Raw genomic sequence first — 19,747 nt, forward strand, 5'->3', positions numbered from 1 at the left:
CTAAGCACAAAATATTAATAAATAACAATAGATCTACCCTTCATCTGTAACATTAATACATTAGCAAAAATAAATTCATCTAATTCTTTATAGGCTCCAACATGACACTTCAGTGTGATAATATGATGTGATTGAACTACTAGAAACTAGTAAGTTGCAATTGTAAAACAAATACAAAACAATACAATAAATGCTACAAATACAGAGAAATTACTAAATTCAACATAAAAAAATAAGACTAAACTTAATGCATCTACATACAACTGTTTTCAAATTCTGTTTAACAATATTACCTTTTATACTGTATGTTATACTTTATATTTGTTAAATAAATTAATTCACTCACAAATGTAATTTTTGCAGAAATTGTGTTATTCCATAAATTCTGAACAACTTGAAAAATGACATGTTATGGAAAAAAACAATAACAAGCGAGATATGATAAAACCCAAAATATTGCATCAAGCGATAGCAATGGGGAAGTAGTGCACATAAAACATATGAAGGATCATGATTTTTTAGGTTGGAACTTGAAATGGTATTCTGATTATACAGAGAGACACTTCTCAGTCCTATTGAGACTTTGAGAAAGTGGTGAGTTTCTTTTGCGAAACTCACCACTTTTGTCAGTTTCTGTCACAAAAGTGGTTTATACTACATGTTAACACATTTACCATGTTTATCTGTCTTATTTTATAACAATGTAGAAAGTTACTGTGATGAAACTGCATAAAAATACAAACTTGAATGTAAGAGTTGTGTCTCTCTCCCAAAGGTAAAACCATCATCACATTGTTATGAAAACTAAACAATAATTGACCAAGAGTAATTCATAGAAGCCATGTAAAAAACTTAAAGATGAGTTCTGCCAAAAAGACAACTTTGAATGTTAATGAAGGCTGTGACTTGTATGGAAAAGAATAAGATCTTAATCAAAGAACTTACCACTTTTGAATCACACAATCCTGCACTGGCATTAAACTTCACAGTTTTTAGACGTGTCCGCTCCTTCCGTTCCACTCTGCAAACAACCAAGTAAGTCGTTTACCAAAGCAAAATAATTTAAGTTATTAATGCATGCCAACCTTCCCGACCCCATTAGGGACAAAGGTGAACAGAAAATGGATGGATCAATGGATGGATGGATAATGCATGCCTCTCAGTGGTGGCTTGACACAGGAGGCTAATTCCATTCTGAAGCCAGCTACTGATATAATTAATCATAGGTTGTCTCTGATAACTGAGCAGCCAAAGAGAAGGAGGCTATTCACTTGCATTAACTTGGAGAGTCTGGTGACTTACCTCTCCGAATAGAAAGCCAAGATTTTCTTCTTCTTCTGCTGGCCATTAGCCTGGAAAAGCTAGCATTAGCATTGGATGTGCTAGTCTTGGATAGTCTGGCGACTAAAATGCCTTGTCTTGTCACCTGTGAATTGTATTTTCTTCCTTAATGGAAATTTTGTTAATTTCTGTAATATTTGACAGATAGCTAAAAAGTGATTTTACCTAATTTTTCAGTATCTTGAGAGTCTTTAATAGTCGTAGTTTAAAAGCTTCAACGCTCATAGCCTACTCTTCAAACATGGACTAGATTATTATACTCTAAAAACAGAATATTTAAACCTAATTTAGGATTTGTGAAACTACTATTTGGTTTGTGAACATACTAATGTAGTCCTTTTGTTGAACTTTCATGATCCATTTAATGGATATGACTATCCATGATGTTAAATTTGGTGTTCTTATTAATGAAAACCATATTGACTCAGGTGTATATAATATTTTCTTATTAGCCAACATTGCAGACTGAAGACAGTGAGATAAAAGATGTGTCTCTGTGTTTTATTCAATATAAACTTATGGTTTTGGAGCCTATTAAGAATTAGATTAATTAACTTTTTGCTAAATTATAATGTTATAGATCCAAGATTATGCGAACCCTCCTCCTCCGTTTATATTTAAATTTTGAAAAACTCCTGAAAAACTACTCTGGCATTTTTGATTTTTGGACCTTATTATTATGCAAGAGTAGCCACAACATATGGTTTCAACTGTAACTCTGAAAATCTGAAAAATAAATGAAAAGTGTTAGTTAGCTTCCTCGGCCTTAAGCAGAACTGTATGCAGGTATTACCTTTTCTTGCTGGGAATGACTCCTATCTCCTTGCTGTCTTCATGGCTGGTGACATGGCAGGCTTGCCACCACTCATCATCTGATGCATTGGTAACATGAAGGATGTCACCATACTTGAAACTCAGCCCCTGGCTTGGTAGTCCACTGTCCTTTGACTTCTCATAATCAAACAGTGCCCTGCACATAGGAAGACAGCCAGGTTGAGGTTTAGGATATAGTTATTCAATTATACAATTTGTGCTTTTAAGCTTACAATTGAGACATAAGATGCTTTCTCAGATGAAAGAAAGAGGTGAAATCTCATATCAACATTCTGTGATATGTACATTATTTCAAACCTACTTTAAAAAAATTAATGCATACATCGATACACAAATGACAAACATTATACATTTGTAAAGAGATAAGAGTGCTTTTGTTAGTAACCTGGATGCAGCAATTAGTCCCTGAAATAGCAAACTTTATAAGTTCATCAGTGTTCTGAATTTATCTTCCATCAATTTGTCCAGCTGTGCATCTACCAATCTATCCATGCTTATCCTTATAGGACTAGAAGGGGTTGGTGGCCACCTCCTTCAGTCATTGGGTAAGAGCTGGGGAATGGTTGCCAGGCACTTTGAACTGCCTTGTTACTGAAAATGTGCTATATATGTTTATAATAAAATTATCTTACCTTACCATTGTCAGACAACACAGAGATACATGAAATAAACAACAACCATGCACACACATTCCTACATGTGCATTTTAGTGAGAAGTACCCAAAGAGAACCCATCCAAGCCTGGATGGAAAAAAGTGCAAACTCAATGCAGAAAGAACCTATGAACCTAACCCTAACCCTCAAACCCAGTAATGTTTTTCAATGGTGTCAGGATTCAGCCCCATCTTCCATCAAACCATTTTCTCTATTTATCTGTTGAGGCATGGTACATTAAAGGCAGGTTGTCAGTCCATCACAGTGCAACACAGAGACAGGAAAGAACCTATTTAAAATAATCAGTTAACCTAACATTGGGATTAACCATAGTGTCAGGATTTGGTTTCCTCTGTATTAATTAGTTCCTGTGTTGTCCACCCCTTTGTTTCCCCCCAGTTGTCCCTTGTTTCTCCTGATTACCTTCCCTCTGTATTTAACCTCCCCTGCATCCCCTGCTCCCTGATGGATCCTTATCTAACATTCTGCCTTTGTTGTCATTTGTCTAGAGTCTGCGTTTCCTTGTCTCATCGCTCCTCTGTGCTGCCAGGATTTCTGTATTCTTCATTAAAACCATGGACTTATCTGATTTAATAGATGAGCAACCAAACAAGGATACCCCAATCTTCTGCTCCTCCTCCACAACTTCAGTCAATCCTGAAGTTGTGGACCAACCTCACCTCCAGCCCCAGTAAGCGGGCCAATTGCAGTTGCGCTCCTCAAGCCCGAGCTACCAGCTAGCCTGCCTGAGCCCAAACCAGCAGCAAACTTACCAGTGCAGTCTGTCAATCCTCCTGGTCTTCCTCGTGGCTCCTGGCTGCCCACTGCAGCCTTTTTGTGGGTCAGTGTGGCCTCCCAGCTGCCCTCAGGACCTGCCTAGATGGGTCCACCTCCTTCGTCGCCACCATTTTCTGTTAATTAGTTTCTGTATTGTGTCTTCCCTTTGATTGCCCCCAGCTGTACCTTGTGTCCCCTCCTCCCTGTTGGATCCTTTTCTAATATACTGCCTTTGTCATTTGTTGAGTAACTACCAGGGTCTCAGTTTCCTTGTCTCACTGCTCACCTGTGCTGCCAGGATTTCTGTATTCTTCATTAAAACCATCATTTTCAGCATAATCTTTTGTCAAGCCACGTCCATCTTCACCACAATCACCTTCAAATCATGACACATGGTACACAGCGAAAACCCCTACTTGAATTTGAACAACATTTTCTGCTGCAAGGTCACCCTGAATTTGTTTAAAAGACTGTTTCTTAGGGTTATATAAAATGGTACTAACCTGACATAGAGTGATCTCTTCTGATTGGTTCGCAGATACCCTGACTCAGAGCTCAAACTGTGGTTCATCATGTGTTCTCGAAGGTCATTGATTTTGGCTTCAAAACGTTCATATTCTGCAAGGCAATATTTTCAGACATGAAACAGAAGAACATGAAAAATGTTTTAAATTTGTGGCATACTTTACTTAATTTTTCACTATCATTATATTGGGTCTGCATTAGATTGTTTTTCAGTCCTGGTCTGGGAGAAGTTTAGTCATGATGCTCGGAAGCAGAATTCTTAAATCTGGTGTTATGATTGTAAAGTTATTCTAATTCTCAAATGTAAAACGCGTTTATTTATCAAACATAGATCAAGCCAGAAGAGAAAAAAAAAGTAAAAATGTACAGTATGAGTAATGGACATGCATAGCAAAAGTGTGCTGTGCATCAGCTTAGATATAGTGTGCATTTAACCTGCTGGCATCTTGGAGAGTCATCCTTAAGTTTGAATGTCCTACAACAATGAAGCATATTCCCATATAAGTACTAAGTCTATTAGTCACTTTTCTTTAACCACTAGTGAGTCCTTCATAAAAACCATACATGGCATAAATGCTGCTTGTTTTTAAAAAAGAAAAAAGAAAAGTGCTGTTTGCTCTAGTGGCCTTTATTTAACAGTTGGTAGAAAGAAAAGTGGGTTATGAAAGCGGAGGAAGAAATGCAGCAAAGGTCATCTTTGCTGGAGCTTGAGTCCATGACGGCCGTATCTAGGACAAAGGGTTGTGTCGCACCGCAGCACCCATAAATGCTGTTGTTTTGGCATTTACTCCATAGCTTTATGGACTTCCAGAGTAATTCAATTTTCCTGACCAACCTTCTGGTTTGTACTGAGCAACAATGGTGACCACCTGCCCGGCTCCCTTCAGTGCAGCTGCTGCCTGTTCATGTGTGGCTCCACGAAGGTCAATGCCATTAACCTGTTTTAATAAAGCGTCAATTCACAAGATGTTACCAAAACATATTTATAAGTACACTTTATGTAGCATACACAGCTATAAAATGCATTCCAGCTTCAGTGTGGTGGATAGAATGATGAGTGAAAGAAGTGAGCATATTATGAGAATCATTTTATTTAAGAACATTAAATGAAAGTGTGATCAAATATATTTCTGTTTTTCTAATACATTACACTGATGTTTACATAAACAGAAATTTATGGTCAAGATCAGTTTAAAACGGTAGCATCAAAAAAGACACAACATTGTTCAAAAGTAGGAAAATAGTGTGCAAAGACATGTAGGTGAGGTCAAGTGACAAAAGCTATTGTTAGATCAGAAAATCAGGTCATTGCAAGAACATTGTCTAATTTCATCTTCCAATTACCATCAGATGATGGTAATTGGAGACGAAGGTAATCGTATGCAGTGTCACACTGACCTAGGAATTTGCAAAGTTATTATAAAGAACATCAAAATGACAGACACGTTGTTTGATTGGATTTAACTTCTTCTGTCCACTAATCTACTTATATTTTTATATTTATATACTTCAGTTAAAAATACATCTAAACAATGACTGAATGGTTTAGAAAGCTTTTCATTAAACATGAATCAGTTTTCTATTTAAAAGCAAAAGTCTGTCAAATGTCTACAGTTATCTACATCAAGAGTTGGAGCAAACATCTGGAATGTCTTTTAGCCAAGATGTCTGGCAGGCAAAAAACAACAACAACAACAAAAACAGCAAGTAAACTTAAGAAAAGACCTTAAACTAAAGAGTTGAAGATGTAGTAGTAGTAATAATAATAATAATAATAATAATAATAATAATAATAATAATAATAATAATAATAATAATAATAATAATAATAATAATAATAATAATAATAATAATGTTATTATAGCAAGAATAAATGTCTGAATTATAGACTTTGAAGGGTTGTGTCAATTCTATCATACTTAAGTTGTGTAGAGCATTTCTCATTGAAAATTGTGATTAATAACTGAAAATGTTCTAATAGAACAAACTGAGCTCCTTCAATAATATTACAAAGCATTATGGTGCAGCAAGAATTAAAAATATTGATTTGTTAATTCATGGGCTGTCTGAAAAATACAATTTTAACCTAAATTGTTTTGGGTTAAAACTGTTTTACTCAAATAATACAGTTTTGGGTTAGAGTAAATGTACTTGAAAACAACATAATAGCCATTCTTTAAAGCTTTGTACGTAGCATTTAGCAAGCAACAGAAGAGCACATTCTTATGTCCGTTAGCTCTGGTTAGAGTTGTAAAAATCACTTCATACTGAGTAAAGGCAGCGAATAGACAAAAGCAAAACATCACCTAAAGTCTAAGACAGGCAGTCCCGATGTTACTGTTCCTCTTTGACAACTAGACGCAGTGTATTTTCAGTACTTACAGATAGGATTTCATCACCCCGCCTCAACTCTCCACTAAGGTCCGCTGGCCCGCCTAATAAGATGAAGGAGACAAAGATGCCTTCACCATCTTCTCCCCCCACTATGTTGAAGCCAAGGCCGGTGGATCCCTTGTGGAGTACAACTGTCCTGGGTTCCCTGTATAAACAGTTTAGGTAATATATGAGCTCCAGGGAGTCAGTGGGTTTCAGCATTGTCTACTGTGATAGTGGATCCAAAGGACAATTTGCTTAAGCTCTTCTCAGGCAGACAAACTTCAAAACTATTTCAGCTCCAAATGGGGATGGTGCTCTATTTAGCTCCATTTGTCCCAAATTCTTTCTCTTTTTTTCTCACTCTCTCTCTCTCTCTCTCTTGCTCTCGCTCTTTCATCTAACAATTACCTGTCAGAGTCTGCCATCTGCTGCTAAAATTGCAGAAGTCACATAAATTTTGTATCTTGTTAATGGAAGCCACATTATTTTAAGGAGGACCTGTAGCACTCTATGCAAGGTATCCCAGTGTTGGAGTAGTCTTATGCAGCCACATGCCACTGTGGCTCAAGAAAGACCTTAAATTCTGATTTCTAGGAACTGTGAAGTGGACAAGAACAAGGGAAGGTTTTATTTTCCTTTCATGTAAAGGAACCCAGATTTGCAATCCATCGAACAACCTACACAGACTCCATAAAAAATAAGATGACAGCATAATTAATTTCCTTCTCTGTAAATCTGTTGGATGTTGCAGTTCTCTTAGAACCCATGTTAAACTAGTAAACTTACGATTAGCATTCTGTTGAAAATATCCTGATTGCTGACTACCTCACCCATTCAAACACAACATATGAAGCTACTCAAAAACATTATGTAGGCTTTGTTAATTTTGGAAGCTGCTACAGGTATGCAACTGCCAAAAATAACTATGGCTTACATATACAGTGTTGAAGAAAAATGCCCAAGTCAAATATTGTTGCTAGGTGGAGTTAACAACTGTAAATGAGCGTTTGCTGACATTTTATTGTACAAAAGTAATATTTCTCTTGGGTTGTGTATAATTTTTAATCCAACTTGCTGTCAGTGAGCATTACTCAGTTCATGGGTGGGGCATGTCCAGGAAGGTGATCAGACAAAATGAGCAACAGCTGGACAATCCTTGGACTGGGGGCAATAATAATAACGAAAAAGGCGTAAAACTCAACTTCACGTTCATTATGACATCTATAAAGAAAAACTACGTTACTATCATTAAACACTCAAACATGCAAGACAGGCTTTCTTTGCAGATGTCATAAACAAAAACATTAACAATGCTCCAGCTTTATTAGCAACAGTTGACAGACTCACAAATGCTCCTATCACGTTACCACCTGAATTTCAGTCTATTGCTGCCTGCAACCAGTTTTCCAGTTTCTTTTCAGAGAAAATTAAAAAATTCAGAGGATTAATCTGCACATCCACTATAAAGTCAGAACCAACACTGAACCCAAACAAAACAAACACAGGAAAAATGACCCAATTTCAACTACTTAATTATAAAACCCTAGAGGAAATTATAAGTCAACTCAGCTCCAGTTCCTGCTGTCTGGATGTCCTACCCTCACATTTCTTTTAGAAAGTTCTGTCTGTTGTTGCTACTGATCTGATCCAAATAGTAACTCATCGCTCTCATCAGGCGTTTTCCCCCAGGCTTTGAAAACGGCAGTAATCAAACCACTGATAAAAAGAACAACCTGGACAAATCACTACTGCAGAATTACAAGCCGACCTCTGACCTCTGACCTCCCATTCATCAGTAAAGTTATTGAAAAAACTGTTTAAACAGTTAAATAGCTTCCTAACGATAACCAACTGCTTTGACTCCTTCCAGTCTGGTTTCCATGGTTACCACAGCACAGAGACTTGCCTAGTCAAAGTGTTCAATGACATCCATATAAATATGGACTGTGGGAGAACCACAGTGCCGGTTCTGGTACCCCCAGGTTCAATCCTAGGACCCTCTTCTTCAATATTTATATGCTCCCTCTGGCTCAGGTTATAACAGGAAATTATATCAGCAAATGACACACAGCTCTACATTATGATGTCACCAGGTGACCTTTGACCCCATCCAATCACTGAACAGATAAATGTGTGTGGATGTGCCAAAACTTTCTCCAGGTGAACAGAAAAAAAACTGAAGTTATTATTTTTGGACATAAAGAGGAACGATCTAGAGTTATAGATCTAGAGTTATAGATCTGGAGTTATAGATCTAGAGTCAATGCACAGCTTCAGTTATTACAACTAAAAACCAGCGATCAGCCCGAAACTTAGGAGTAGTGATGAACTCTGACCTGAACCTCCAGAGACACATAAAGACAGTTACAAAGTCGGCCTTCTATCACCTGAAGAACATTTCCAGGATTAAAGGACTAATGTCTCAGCCAGATCTACAGAAACTCATCCATGCGTTTATCTTCAGTCACATTGATTATTGTAACGGCGTCTTCACAGGTCTGTTCAACAAATTAATCAAACAGCTGCAGCTGATCCAGAATGCTGCTGCTGGAGTTCTGACTAAAACCAGGAAGATAGAGCACATAACACCAGTTTTAAAGTCTCTCCACTGGCTCCCTGTAGCTCAAAGAATAGACTTTAAAATACTGTTGTTAGTTTATAAATCACTGAATGGTTTAGCACCACAATACATTAAAGATCTGCTGCTGTTGTATCAACCTTCCAGAACTCTCAGGTTCTGGTTCTGGTTCTGCTCTGCATCCCCAGAACCAGATCCAAATGAGGAGAAGCAGCATTTAGCATCTATGCACCACAAATCTGGAACAAACTTCCAGAAAACTGTAAAACAGCTGAAACACTGACTTCCTTTAAATCTCAACTAAAAACCCACTTGTTTAGAGTTTTATTTGAAACGTAATCAATTGCAAATTTAATGACGAAACCTGGTTTAATGTTGTGTTTCCTTATAACCTTAGAACGCGCGCGCAACCCCCCCAGTCCTCAGGAAATCTACGAAGGGTTGACCGGTCCGCAGCACTAAAACGGTTGGGAACCACTGATGTAAAGCACTTTGAAATGTCTTGCTGCTGAAATGTGCTATACAAATAAAATTTGATTGATTGATTGATTGATAATGCCACAGATGTCACAGGTTATGAAGGAGAGTGCCATTGGCATATTGGATCCAAGGATGTCCACCAGAGCAGTATCAGTGCAGTAATGTCCAGTATCAGACCACAGGCTGTTTAAGAGTTTGTTTCCAACAGACTGGCACCACTGCAAATCAACCTCATCCTCGTCAGCCATGTGTGACCACTCCAGCACAAGATCGCCACATCCGGCTCAATCCATCTACGGGATCGGCTAAGACCAGCGACACACACAGCTGATGAGACTATTGGTCTGCACAACAGACACATCACACCTCAGGCTGCCTGTAACCGCCAATGAGAAGCCAACTTGTTCAGAATCAAATTCCTCAACCTGACCCTATCATGTTCAAAGGACTGTCAGTCTGCTACAATGTTATCGATGCCGATAGATCAGTATATACTGAAAGTATATTTTCAGCTTTTCTATATATTGCGTAACCCAAATGTTCATAAAATTCTTAGCTTTGACATGGAGCATTTTTATTTTTGTTCAGAATAGTTATTTTCTAACTTTAAGCCAGACTGCTTATTTTCACTTGAGCCACTAGATTTCACCCAATTCTTGCTGATTTATTTAACAACAATTTTGATTGAAATTGCATATTTGACAAGGCCAGAAATACACAGAGATCATCTTCAGAATACCTATAACAAGATGATGGTCGAATAGCCAATGTCACTGGGATGTGTGGACAGCCTTTTCCAAACAAAAGAGGAAACTCTAAAATATGCCTGAAGGTTCAAGTGATGCTGCATACCCAACAAGTCCTCAGTAAGTTTCTTTCTCCAAGCTGGTTCTTGAGCTACTCGAGTGAAACGTGATTTGCTGTCTGCTTTTTATCTCATTGACCAATATATTTTCTTCTGCTATGGCACACTTTAGTCAACGCCTGACCAATGAAGCCCCTCATTTTCCTCTTGGGAATACACCATAGGTTCTCAATGGGGTTTAGGTCCAGCGAGTTGGCTGGCCAGTCAAGCACTGTGATAGCTTGTGCATCAAACCAGGATTTGTTGCTTCTGGCAGCATGTGCAGGGGCCGGTCCTGTTGGAAGATGAAACCTGCATCTCCATACAGATTCTCAGCAGAAGGAATCATGAAGTGCTTTAAAACATTCAGTTGGACAGTACCAGTGACCTTGGATTTAAGAAATCAGAGTTTTGTCCCAAATCATGACTGACTGTGGAAATTTCACACTGGATCTCAAGCAGTTTGGGTTCAGTTCCTCACCTGTCTTCCCCTCCATAAAACCCTTAGATCTTCATTACCGAATGAAAGGCACACTGTACTTTAATTGGAAAAGAGGACCTTGAATCACTGGTTAGTGATCCAGCCTTTTTTCTGCTTGGCCCAGTTGAGCTGCTTCTTATACTGGCTCAGGTTCAGAAGTGGCTTGATCCAAGGAACCCGACAGTTGTAGCTCATCTTCTGGATGTGTCTGATTGTGGTGGTCTTTGATGCTGTGACTCCAATCTAATTCCACTTTTTCTGAATTTCTGCATGATTCTTGAATCTTTCTTGGTTTGATAATCCATTGCAGTCCATTGTCATCTCTTTGGCTGGTGCATCTTCTCCTGCCACATTTTGCCCTTCCACTAGACTTTCCATTGAAATGCTTGGACACAGCACTCTGTGAACAGCCAGCCTCCTTACCCATCAATGAGAGTCTTCTGGCCTTTGTTATAGGACTGCAGACTTCCCCATATTGGACCACACTGAGACATTTGACATAACAGAAACAATTTAATGACACTTGGTGGTGCTTTAAGTTTAGCAGACGTGTCACACTCAATTTACAACATTCATGCTCTGTAAAGTTTGGTCTGATTTCTTCAGAGAATTCAGATTTTTTGAATTCCTGTTTAATGAGGTGGAAGCCCAATTATGTAACACTAAACAAACAAATACTTGAAATCATTTAAACCAGTGGTGCCCAAAATTGGTCCCTGAAGGCCGGCATCCTGCATGTTTTAGTTCTCTCCCTGGTTTAACGCACCTGGATCAAATGATGGCTCACTAGAAGGCCTCAGAAAAACCTTGACATGCTGAAAAGGTTGTTAGTGCCACAAGGGAGAGAACTAAAACATGCAGGATGCTGACCCTCGAGGACCAACTTTGGGCACCCCTGGTTTAAGCTGTGGGCCCTGAATCTATAACCTTCGAGTTTAAAAGTTTAACTTTTTGAATGGAATCATGGGAATTAAACAACTTTTCCATGATATTCTAATTTCTTGTGGAAAGGGTATGTATATAAATAGGTAGCTTTAAGTAAATAAGACATTGCCTTTTTACAAATCTTACAGTGCACCATTAATACTTTGACCTCTAACTAAGAGAGTCAGCTACAGTTCTATAAGAGAAATACTTAAAATACTGGCTTACAATATCAAATACTGTACTGGTGGGTGCACATATGGCTGTTTTAACAATGCCAATTTTAAGCAGCAGGGCTCTCTAATAATTCCAACATAACATCCATTGTAGAAAAACACTGTGGTCTAATGCTTGAAAAGGTGCTGCAGATTGTATTTGCTGCATGTTCCACAAAATGTGCTGGCAGAAGTTGTGTGAGTGGGACAAATTAGCATAACCAGAAAGCTGAAATTATTTATGCAATAAAAACAAAATGAATAATATAATCAATATTGTTATTTAACAAACAAAAATTAATTTTAACAACCAATTTCAACTGCAGAAAAGAAGTCACATAGTATATTGAAGATGAAACAAATAAAAGCAATACCCCACCACCCTCCTCAACGTTTCTTTACCGACATATATGATTTATGCATGTCTTATGTGATCAGTTTAAAATAAAGATGCAATCACTCACAATTTGAAATATCAGGAATCTCATACGCATTTGACAGGCAGACCTTGGTGAGCTTTCCCAGCTTCAAGTGGAGTATATCTGATGTATTCTTCAAAATGGCTACAGCCTCTTCATGAGATACATTCTCCAGACTGCTGTCATTCACCTGTGCAGATACACATACCAATTTATTTGCAGAAATACAATGCAATAATGAGGTACAAACTGTAGAAGGGTGGCACACTAAAATTGGAATTTCATCTAAATGCACTACTGTCTTAGATTTCAATGAACAGTTGGCCAAAGCTTTTTATTTATATGGAGACATTATGCAGAAGATTTGTTATTACAGTGCCTTAGGGCACAGGCCCCGTTTACTCATGCTAGGCCTGTTTTGCTTAGCATAACCTAACTGTATACACCTATATTGTTAGTGCCATTAATTAATTTAAACTCACAATTATTTAGTAGCTGTAGACTAAAATACTGCAAACAATTGTTTATCTCCTTATTGAGGTTTTTGTGCATGTATTAAACATAATATTCATCAACCTGCCAATGGCATACACTTGGATATAATCTTATGAATTTGGATGTAAATGTTAATATCTAATGTTGTAGTGCTTTTGTTAATGTTATAGTGCTTTTGTTAATGTAGTGCTTTTCTAATTTGTAATTGTGCTTTCAATTTGCGCTGCTCTGTGGATTAATGTACTTTCAGTCCACTTCAGGTTCACTGTTATATCAAAGAAAATATTTTAATCTACATAAATTATAAGAGACATCTTATAGACAACTGACGTACCTTAACGTAACCATGTTTGACCACAAGCAGCGACTTGTCTTGCCATATTCTAGGTAACCATGGCAACAATAAACAAACGGCAAAAGCTCCCTCTACAGGTTTCTCATTGCCTCTCCCTCTTTAGAAAAACTACACAGTATAAAAAAAAGTTAGCTAAGCTAAGAAAATAATCAGAGTAGTTCATTGGGGCAATTTAGTTACAAAGGAAATATTTCTCTGTTGTTTGGAAGTTTGTTTCACCACGGAAATGCACAGTACTGGCCACAAAGTCAAGAAATTCTGCTCGTAAATTTACGTTATTATTATCTTTAATTGTTACCTTTGAAAAGTAAAGACGGTGGGTCCACTTTGTACTGTAAAAAGGTTAAAACTTGTCCAAGTTTCACATTCTCTCCACTGCCACTTTCAAGATGGTGGCGACGTAAGCAGGACTCAGGCTTCATGTCGATTGTCCGATCAGCGGGTTTGAGGTCTCACAGTGGGACATACATCTTCCGTTTTGTTAATGTAGCATTTTTGTAATTTGTAATTGTGCTTCATTAATGTTGTTGTGTTTTTGAATTTGTTGTAGTGGTTTGCATCTCAGGGCCACCATATAAAAGACTCCTAATAAGTAGCAGTAAATTTGTGCTTGTTATACTTATCTATCCAAACATCTTGCTTCCCAAGCCATATTTGGTCCAGTTTTGTGCTTCGCACGTAAGCAGGGGAAAGAGTGTTCAGGACAAACTGACCTTCAATAGCACCAGATTTCCTCAGTAAAAAACCACTCCATAAAAGTATTTCCGCTCTGACATTAACCAGATGCCATAACAGCAGCCTCAGGTTGCCATCATGTCCATCCACATAAGAAGGTCTAAAACTTCCATCAAGGGCGACACTAACCCATAATCAGCCAAGTTTTTGAGCAATTTGGTGGAGACCTACAAAATAAAATTCACGTTAATTACAGAAATTCATGACAGCCAGTCAGATGCCTACCTGACTAAATGCAGGTACCTGGGTTTCCTACATACATACATTGAAAAACATGTAGACCAGGGGTCACCAAACTCGGTCCTCGAGGGCCGGCATCCAGCACGTTTTAGTTCTCTCCCTGGTGGCACCAACAACCTTTTCAGCATGTCAATGTTCTTCTTAGGCCTTCTAACGAGCCATCATCTGATTCAGGTGCGTTAAACCAAGGAGAGAACTAAAACATGCAGGAGGCCGGCCCTTTAGGACTGAGTTTGCGGACCCCTGATGTAGACAGTCATCTGAAAAATGATCAACTGCTCAGTGCATTGCTGCTTTTAAAGAGGATCTGCCCCACCCCTCGTCCACTTATGCAAATTAAGACTCACCTTGTCACAGTAGAAAGATATGACGAAAACAAACAAGCATCCACATGGAAACTATCACACTCAGTTTATTATTGAGTTCATTTTAATTTATTGTACAATTAATTCATTTATTGCTTATCAATACGGGCTTAATCATTGGATCTTCCCACTTCCTCTCACAGTGCAAAACATGACAGCTTTCAAATGTATTAGGTCTTTCTAAAATTGCTGGCTGCTCCAGTGGGTGCTTGAGGCTCCACACTGACTTCTCTGGGGATCTCAGAGTAGCCAGTGTGGTGGTGTAGCCATGGATGGAATGATGAGGGCCTCTTGTAGGGCTGATACTTTATGGGCAAAAGCATATGTAAGAAATGCATATGAGAAATGAGAAATGAGATTTTCATATGCATTTCTTACATACGCAACACCACACATCAGTAAGGTTTTGAGATGTAGCATGATAGACCTTACAATCATGAAAAGAGTAGTACACAGTGCTCTTCTAATTGTTGTATTGGATAAATTTCACATAAATGTGTATGACAAAAGTTCCTCTTATTTCAAAGTTCCACAAACCCCTTGACCAGTGATCTAGTTCAGTGTCAAGGAAGGATCTGCTTGACAGAAATCTGTAATATCAAATCAAATCAAATCAAATTTTATTTGTATAGCTCATTTCAGCAGCAAGGCATTTCAAAGTGCTTTACATCAAATCAGACACAAAAATACAATGCAACATAGAATCAACAATAAAAACACAACATCAAGTCAGATTCCGTCAATAAATTTCCAATTGATCATGTTTCAAATACAACTCTAAACAAGTGGGTTTTTAGTTGAGATTTAAAGGAAGTCAGTGTTTCAGCTGCTTTACAGTTTTCTGGAAGTTTGTTCCAGATTTTTGGTGCATATGTTATCAGTAACTGCTTTAGCTACGTTGGTAATTACGGGCCTGCAAAGTGGCACCTTTGGTTGCACTGTTCTCTTGCAGTAAAGAAAGTTCTTGCTTCAAATCCTATGATAAATAACTGAATCTAAACTCTTTAGATAATTGTTTTTCCTCTATGAGAATGAACAAGTGAACTTTTTAAATGTTAAAGATAGGAACCAACCTTCATTTTTAACAAATAAGAAATAAATTACATTCTACTTGAACCAAATAAAATAGCATTCTGTCCTGCAGGCTTAAGAAAGCACCCTGGGTGTTTTCACCACTGGCCTCTGAAAGGAAACAAGGCCACAATCAAGCACTAGAGATGCAACTTTTGATTATTTCAGTCTGCTGTGAGCCTGTTTACCATTTCTTAGTGCCCTGGAATAACACTGTAAGCCGCTAGCCAATCAGCAACTAATGACTTCTGACATTGGCCATACGCCGCATTCCCTTAACTCATCTTGTCTGTCCACTGTAACTCCGTTCACAGAAAGTGTGCTACCTGGGCAATAAGAAGAGTTTGGGATGATTGATTTAAGTGTTTTATAATGTATTATGGGCATGTTGACCCATAAGGATCTTTTCAATAATGCACGGTGTGTTCACTACTTCAAGCTAAGGTGCACAGAGCTCTTGATGCAAAAAAACACGTTGCTGTTTTTATTTCAGGGAGTTTTAGTTTCATCATTTTATCCATCCTTAGTGAGTTGGTTGAATAAAAGTTTTTAATGGTGAACTTCATTTTGTTCTCTTGTATATTTGAGAGAAGTTGTCTATTCCATACACAACATCTTGCTGTTCAGATAACAACAGTACTGGACGTGAGCCTTCTTCTATTATTTTAAAATCAAGGCCTAATCAGGCACGTATGATAACTGAAACTTAACTCTTTAGATATTTGTTTTTCTCTTTGAGAACAGTGTCCCAACTTAGTATCTTTTAAATAAATTGCTAGTTTTATTAATAATATCCAGAAGCAAGTATAATTTTTAATGGCCAAACTTCACTCCTACTGAAAGCACAATACAAAAGAAGCATCTAGCGGTAAGATTTAGATTGCCTAATAATGTAATTAAAATTTTCCAAGTAAAAAGATGCTGGCATCATTTCATTGTTTTAGGTAACTCAAACAAAAATGAGTTAATGACTTAATCGTGGTATGATTAAGTCATTCATACCATGAATGACTTATGTAAATGCTGACTATATGGTAGTTCTCTGAAAATTGTCAGAATGCGTCTGACTGAGACAGTGAAGTCATTGTCACAGACTCCTAACCAGTGTTTGCATAGTTACTTTGAAAAAGTAACTTTAATCGGACTACTGATTACTCCTTGAAAAAGTAACTTAGTTATATTACTGACTACTTGATTTGGAAAGTAACTAAGTTACATTAAAAGTAACTTTTTAGTTACTTTCAGCAGTTGTTAACAACAACGCTCTGCCTACTGTGAAAATCACATTGAGCTTTGCCAATACTTAATTGTCAGCTAATTTATAATGGTAACATCAACAATGTGTCTCCACTGATAAGGTTGAACTGAAGAGGAGATCGTACAAAAAACAGTACAAAAAATAAAAAAACGTGAGTAATTTGTGTGGTCCACTGTTGTCTGGAAAACTGTAAGTAGGATTTTAAAGCCCCCCCCCCCACCTCCAGGTTCTGTGTTACGGCCCTGCGTTTGATGTCGCAGCGCCCAGATCTCCTCCTGCAGCTCCACAGCTAAGATGGCTGCACAGATTTGTGACACTTATCTTAATATTAATAATTATAGTGGCGTTAAGTTGCCATTATAATTATTGGCAACCACGGACACGTTCATTCATGGCTGTTTTCACGTTTATTGCGCTGTTCAAATTATTCTCGATGTTTGCAGCGCAAATGTTCTGGAGCACAACGCGAAGCTCGAGACTGAGTAAAACTACCTTAATGACGGACAAATTCTGGGATTTATTGAGTCTCTGCTTATTTCCAAGCCCAAATGAGTAACTTCACGTTCAAAAACGAGCCCAAAAAGGCGCAACCCGCCACTCATTAAATTTGCAAGCGACTTTAAAAAAATAAAGCCCAAAGCCGTTTATAATAATCGGACTTGTCGACAGAAACTCAAAATAGTTCCAGTTTTTCCACCAACAAAATGCGCATCTCCCTCCATTGTTTACATTTCTGTCGCATAGAGACGTCGGTCACTCGACAAGACGCGTAGAGGAAATACGATTACGGTAAATAACAAAAGAAGACAGTAACGCACAGTGATTTTGATAAGTAACTGTAGTCTGACTACTCGATTTGAAATAGCAACGCGTTAGATTACTCGTTACTGAAAAAAGTGGTCGGATGTCAGTAACGCGTTACAAATTAACGCGTTACTGACATCACTGCTCCTAACATACCCAAAATATCAAAGCTGAAGTTAAAGATCACAGATTAGACACATTTGAACTTTCAAAGACATTATCAATATTAGGAGGATAGGTTTGCTTAAAAGATACAAACATTTTAAATTCCTAGCCTCCCAGCAAAGGTCAGAAGGTCAGGAAAGGTTTTCTGTTTGACAGACTGGACATTTTTAACACAAATTTCCTCTAAATAAAATTGTCTCCAATACCTGTTTGCTGGAGCAATCCTGGTGCAAGTTGCAGATTTTAACCTTGATAACTGCCTTCATATGTGGATAAACAAACACCTGTACTGGACATATTTACTAGCCCAGAATTCCTTGCCTAAGTAAAAGACTATTATTTTCAGGTGATGCAGCTAAGTATCAACTTAAAGCATTAGAGGGAATAATGCTGTAATGTCCAATGCCACAGCTTCTGCTCATATAAACAAACTATGTGAGACAAACTTTGTCCTATATGGTAGCAAAACCAACAAGAAAAAAGATTGACAAAAAAACTTCACTTGTTACTTTTAGCTAGAAGATTATTTAATTTTTTTCTATAAACTTTACATCCCCTACATAGTCACAATGTTATCTTTACTTAAATCTTTAATGGTAGATATAACATATCTCCAAAACTATTCTAAAGCTTTTGTTTACAATATGTGTTGAATAAAGTGTTTGCTATTAAATTCAGACTTTAGGATACACATGCAATTACAAAATAGAGAACAAAATAGCGAAACAGAACAGTCAAAGTTGAATCAGTAATAGAATCATGATCAGAATAAACACAAGCAGTGTGAGCCAATGTCAAGCAGAAAGTGACTTTACTGCTGTTATCACAAGAAAGAGACTGCATATTTATATTTGCTAACATATTTTAAAGCAAGAAAGCTTTAACTGCTCAAGTCAACACTGCAAAATATTACTGTACATGAGCACCAGTTAATAGTTTCTGGCTTGCCTATTATTTCTGTGCACTTTATAATCTCCTAATCTGACCTCATTGTTGGTCAGATTACAGAATTAAAATCTTCTTAAAATAACTTCTGCTTAGAGAGTTAGGTTGCATCACAAAGCTGAGTACTACTGCGTAATCAGCTAATGTGATGGGACACGTGCATTCTGCTACTCAATTAAATACAGTTTTGCCTATAAAACTGAAATCATTTTTATATTCCTCTATTAATTATGGTTTAGTTTTTACTCTGATAGGCTTTTAAAAGACTAATCAACAAGCTGAGAAAATATACAGTTAACACTAGAGACTGTCAACGTCATTTCATGAATAGTGGTGGACAATGTTGTATTCAAACTTTATGGGCAACAGTTTACTGTTTTAAGATAGTAAAGAGAGTAGGGGTGTACTGCGGTGGCGCAGGGGTAAAGCACAGGTCACCTTAGTCCTGGACGCGGCCGTCACAGGCTTGAGTCCCAGCCTGATGACCACATGTTTTCCCTCTCTCATTAACCTACTTTCCTGTCTGATCACTCTCAAATAAAGATCAGTAGAACCAATACAACCGTTAGAAAAAAATAGCATAGAGATGTGCTCCCCAAATCTGCTTTTTTTCCCCACATATGACCTATATACTGCTTTTTTTTTTTTGAATGGCCCAATTATCTTTTAACCCAAAATCACAAATCCAGTCTGTACCACTGAAACACCCAGTAGTTTTCAAAGCATTTGCTATTTGAACAGTAGTGTCACATTTCATTTGGTTTTTAGTCATTGATGTGAGACATGCATCATAATTCTACCAGAGACGGTAAATCAGAAGGTAAACAATGACTGAAAATTATCATCATGAATTTATTTAGAAGTCT

The 19,747-nt window shown here is 37.6% G+C and overlaps 1 protein-coding gene across 1 annotated transcript in view; it reads right to left on the bottom strand.

The window, feature by feature from the left end:
• LOC122845336 (disks large homolog 2-like) overlaps window positions 1-12,573 on the bottom strand; it is a 29,400-nt gene extending 16,827 nt beyond the window's left edge. Inside the window, exons 1-5 of the mRNA XM_044141547.1 lie at window positions 12,494-12,573; window positions 4,967-5,069; window positions 4,110-4,224; window positions 2,135-2,311; window positions 946-1,021 (exon numbers count right to left, since the gene is read on the bottom strand). Of these exons, the coding sequence (XP_043997482.1) occupies window positions 946-1,021; window positions 2,135-2,311; window positions 4,110-4,224; window positions 4,967-5,069; window positions 12,494-12,523 (501 nt within the window). The 5' untranslated portion in view covers window positions 12,524-12,573. The remainder of the gene's footprint in view (window positions 1-945; window positions 1,022-2,134; window positions 2,312-4,109; window positions 4,225-4,966; window positions 5,070-12,493) is intronic.
• Window positions 12,574-19,747: the final 7,174 nt, after the last annotated feature.

Source organism: Gambusia affinis, linkage group LG15 (assembly GCF_019740435.1).
Source record: "Gambusia affinis linkage group LG15, SWU_Gaff_1.0, whole genome shotgun sequence".
Taxonomy (NCBI): domain Eukaryota; kingdom Metazoa; phylum Chordata; class Actinopteri; order Cyprinodontiformes; family Poeciliidae; genus Gambusia; species Gambusia affinis.